The following is a 4,862-nucleotide window of genomic DNA, read 5'->3' as shown; positions in this document are numbered from 1 at the left end:
TTGTAATGTGGGCATTGCTTGATGGACATCTAATCCTCTAACAGTCTGCTGCACTTTGTTTTCTGTACCAGTGCATAAGACGTAGCAGACTTTTCTTATGGTGAACATGGTCATGATGTATGGAGTTTGTACTGCTCTTATCTTTCCATATAACCCAGCTTTATTCATGTCTTCTCTCCGATCCACCCGCTCACAGTGTACCAAGCTGAAGGAGGAGATCTCAAAGGTCAGAAATCTTCTGGCCAACAAGGAATCGGAGACGGGAGAGAACATCAAACAGGCAGCCTCTAATCTGCAGCAGGCATCACTCAAACTCTTCGAAATGGCCTACAAGAAGGTAGGAACACTGTCAATATGTCATGACGATTAAGTAGGATGGCACTTCAAGAACATTTTGAAAGTCGGTGTTGAGATGTTCCTACCAACTGTCACACGCACCTGGTATTTAAGGGCAGCAGTTCTCGTATCATTACTTTTTGCGTTGTGCTGTGAACAAACCAACCAACTACTGCCAATAACAATGTGGAAAATGGTGTTTCCTACAACAGATCCGCTCTATTAAACCCTCATAGCTATTTGTTAGAAGTGTTGTTCTTTGAGAACTGCAAACTTCACACACCCTTGGTGAACATTATCAATCACAATTTCCTAAAAAATAAGTGGCGACATCAGGTTGTCTGACACTACTGTATGTTTATACCATCCATCTATACCGCTTATCCTGAAGAGAGTCGTGGGGGAGTTGGAGCCAATTGCATGTTTATACCTAAATGTATAATCGGTTAACTGTCTCTTAAGACAAAGAAAGGTGCATAAAGTCCAACGACACTATTTAGCAAACAGTAACCCAGAACAAGGAGGAAAAAGATAAAATCCACTTGAAGGTGAGATTTGTACTTTATTGGAAGTGTTTTTAGACAATGTGGTCTGCTTTTATGAGAAAAGACTTCACCATGTGGTTTTGCATTAGCCCCATCTTGTGACTCTCATGCATTACATACACTCGACTGTGGAGCGACACGTGATATATTGGAAGTCTGCTTCGTGAGATCGTGGAGTGACAGACCTGAAGATAAATGTTGCAATGACAGCATCACAGAGGTTGTTAGTTCTGTCCACTATTTTTACACTGAGAGCAGTTGTTCATAACCTGTTTATTTTGCAGTAGCATCTAGTGTGATCTTTAAAAAAAAAAAGTCAGTCACCCCTTAAATTTGGTTGCAAAATGTGACTGCGACTGATCACAGTTTGACATGTGTATGAAGGGCTGCAAACACACATGGAATTATTCATCCAGAGAGAGAACGCTTTGAGTATATGTCCAATAAAAGGATGTAACCCTTCTGGGTGGCCAAACAAGAGAGGTCAATTGGAATTCTGATTATTATTATCTTAGTAATAATCTTATTAGACGGATTTGACTTGTTCTGAATACTTTGTGAAGCCGCTTTCTTTGAGACACTTCTAACTTGCTCCATGCTTCCTGCAGATGGCAGCAGAGCGGGACAGCAGCAGCAGTGGCGGCAGCAGCAGCAGCAGCAGCAGTCTGTACTCAGCCACAAACAGCGTCAGTTTTACAGTTAACATGGTTAGTATAAACGGTGCACAAAACACACAATATTAATTATTTCCAATGGCTTACAGCTGAATTACCCGCTGTGCAGAGTGTGAGGGAATTGCAGTAATTGTACCCAGGAATAATAATTCGCTTTATTTTGAAACGGGGCTGTGTCGGTTAGCCGTTAGCAGGCCGAAGCTGGAGCCTAAGGTAGCTAAGGCGGCTAACTAAGCCGCGACTAGCTTGTAAAAATGATTCAGCGTGTGCGCATGCGTGGTGATCAAAGGACCTAGTTTTCGCGTGACGTCACTACCGAGCTCCATCTAAAAGGGCAAACCTCCTCAGCTTACTTAACAGTTGGTACTGGTTCAGTCATTTGAAGGCTGTGGTACAGAGGACAGCCCGGCTCCCTCCGCATAGTACCAGGCTCTCATCAGGTAGAGCTGTTTTGTTGTAGTGAGCTCAGAACAGCTTGGAGGTGGGAAGTTGCTGCACAAGGTTATTTATACAAGTACATTTGATTTTTCATGTCAGAAACCTGTCATTAGTTTAAATGCACTCTAAATGCTTGCAGTCTCACGCAGAGCTGCAAGTTTAAATGCACTCAATGCTTGCAGTCTCACGCAGAGCTGCAGTAATGAAGTGGTTTTTATTTCATCCCTTTCAGTTGTGAAATCTGGAATAATGCACCTGTGCCACTCAGGAGTTTTGATCCTGCCTGTTGTGATTTCTTCTGTCCTCTGACATTTGAAACGGGCTTGTTGCGCCCAGGGGGACGCCAGCTTAGGGGAAGTTTTCAAACAAAATCTAAATATACAGCATATGTGTTTGTGAGTGTAAGAGCAAGCATTAGTTAAATTGTCTCCTGTTTGCCTTCTGAGAATGTAAGGCCTTGATCTGTGAGAAGCCTTTTAACTCTTTGCAGCACCATCTCAACTACAACTGTGTTTTGCCTATAAATACATGTCTGAAGGTACCACTGACTTCAGCTGAACTATAAATGAAAACTGATATAAAAACTGCACAACAGAGGCTGGGTGCTGTTTGCCTCCCATCTGAGACAGACAACAGGAGGCACCAGTAAAAGGATGTGAAAGACCATCTGTGTCATTCCAGGATCAAACCACAAACTGATCTATGTAACATGACTGTTGCTGCATACCTGAGCAGGGAGCTCGACATAATGTAAGGAGGAGGCTGGGAAGAAGTAGGCACAGGTTAACTGAAAGGGGGTGAGCTGCAGTATTTGGAGAATGGGATTCTATTTCTGAAAGCAAATCTTGAGCGTCATTAACTTGCTGTTTTTTCTAATAAAAACTGAAATGTGACACTTTGAATATAGTTTGGATCATTTGTGTTACTGTGTACCCAAGTCATTGTGCTTATATTTCCATTTCATTGATACTGATACTACCCTGACTCGGGGTGAGTGAGAGAAGAAGAAACAATGGTGGGTAAACCAGATTTTAGCTTTATGAAGTTGAGGTATTAAAAGGTTGGTGTGGTGTTTGGGAGACTGCTGGGGGAAGGAGTGAGGAGGTGGAGGACAAACAGGAGTTGGATTAGTTTTTCATTAAAGAACAAAAAATAGGTAACAGCACTACACAGACCTTCAGTGTGTTTTATCTTAAAACCAAAAGATTTGAAATGAACACAGTTTTAGCTAAATGAGAAGGAGTAGGCCCACCTACCAATGGCAACCTGATGTATGACGGTGTCATATAAGAGCTACATTCTACTCTACCCCTACGTCAAGCACTGAGACGCAGCTCCTCATTATTAAAATGACCCATTATTCATAGTATGTGTTACATACTGTATACGTGTATATTTGAGATATTTCCTCCGTTCTTTTGTTGTCAATATCTACATACTGTATGTTGTGTGGGTTATTATACTTTTAGTGGAGGTCTTGTTTGTACATTAATCGACATTTTATTGTTTCACTTTTTCATAACCAATAACTGAGGTTGACCTGAAAACATTTTCATACAAAGTCAATCCGCACATTCACTGTTTTATTATTCATTGACTTTCAAACTCACCAGAATTCTTGTCTTTCACAGTTTAGCTGATACAGTAATCATTACACTTTGTATGGCGGATATAAATGTGGGTAGACACACTAATGTGCATATTTGATTGCATTCATGCTGAATCCATCCATGGACTTTTTCATGTTGTACTGATATACAGTAGGCCTCGTATCTTAACCTAGATGTTTCCCTTTTGATTAAAACCTATCATGCATTTCTGTGGTATGTACATCTGTAGCTCCTGCCTGCTGGGAGCCAGAGTCCTCTGCAGCACTGAATTACATGTGAAACAATATGTGTTTGGACAGTTACACATTATTTGTGCTTCAGCACATTCAATTTGAACTGAAGTATTAGATAAAAGTGCCAAGTGTTAGCTTTCATTTCAGTAGATTTATATCAATAGAGAACGAACCGTTTGAGATATAGTGTAGGCCTTTTAACACTACCCAATTTACAAGGGTTCACAAGTAATTGGACACTTGTCCTCATATACAGCATATAAACATAACAGTCCCATTCACAGAAAAACTGACAGGCTCTACGGATGCAGAAAGAGTAAATGTATTCAAGAGACACAAATGTGAATAAAAGAACATTTCAGTGGAAAGAGCCCAGTCAGCACAACATACAGATCCTCTAACTTTATAGATAAATCAGCTGTTAGAGTAGCCACAAGAGGACAAGGAGTGCTGGGTGTCCACATGAACTCATCAGCTGTAACATTAAAACCACTGGCAGATGAAGTGAATAACACTGATGATCTCATTACAGTGGCACCTGCCACGGCTGGGACATACAGTATTGGGCAGCAAATGAACAGTTAGTTCTCAATGTGAAGCAGGAAAATGGGCTGATGTAATGATCTGAGTGACTCTGACAGGGCCAAAGTGTGATGGCTAGATGGTTGGGTCAGAGCATCTCCCAAACTGCAGGTCTCAAACAACATGCACGTTCTGTGGCTCTCTGCATCATGGTCGTGGGTACACTTGAATGAAGCCACGAGGAACATTACTGTAAAAGCAATCTTTGTCTGTTGCTTTAAAACACTGATGAAGGCAGCAATGTTACTTTAAGTATCCCATGTCTGTAAGAGCTGTAGACGGGTGTTAGAGCACACAGTGCATCAAAACCCTCTTGGTCCATGGAGTAAAGGAAGAAGGTGGCCCAGTCTGATGAATCACATTTTCTTTTACATCATGTGGACAGCTGTCTATGTTGTGCGTCACTTGCGTGGTGAAGACATGGCACCAGGATGCACTATGGGA

General features: G+C 41.5%; 1 protein-coding gene and 1 long non-coding RNA gene across 2 annotated transcripts in view; both read left to right on the top strand.

The window, feature by feature from the left end:
- The window catches only part of hspa9 (heat shock protein 9), an 8,772-nt gene extending 6,869 nt beyond the window's left edge, over positions 1–1,903 (top strand). The window contains exons 15-16 of the mRNA XM_020611247.1: positions 169–337; positions 1,490–1,903. Coding sequence (XP_020466903.1) covers positions 169–337; positions 1,490–1,624 — 304 coding nt within the window. The 3' untranslated portion in view covers positions 1,625–1,903. The remainder of the gene's footprint in view (positions 1–168; positions 338–1,489) is intronic.
- Positions 1,904–1,905: 2 nt separating this feature from the next.
- On the top strand, positions 1,906–2,895 carry LOC109966421 (uncharacterized). The gene is made up of 2 exons (XR_002275759.1): positions 1,906–2,150; positions 2,194–2,895. It is a non-coding gene; the product is annotated as an uncharacterized LOC109966421 (long non-coding RNA).
- Positions 2,896–4,862: the final 1,967 nt, after the last annotated feature.

The sequence above is a fragment of the Monopterus albus genome, unplaced genomic scaffold, assembly GCF_001952655.1.
Source record: "Monopterus albus unplaced genomic scaffold, M_albus_1.0 scaffold111.1, whole genome shotgun sequence".
In the NCBI taxonomy this organism is placed as follows: Eukaryota; Metazoa; Chordata; class Actinopteri; order Synbranchiformes; family Synbranchidae; genus Monopterus; species Monopterus albus.
Note: the sequence above shows the minus strand (reverse complement) of the source record. Positions and strands in the feature narration are given on the sequence as shown.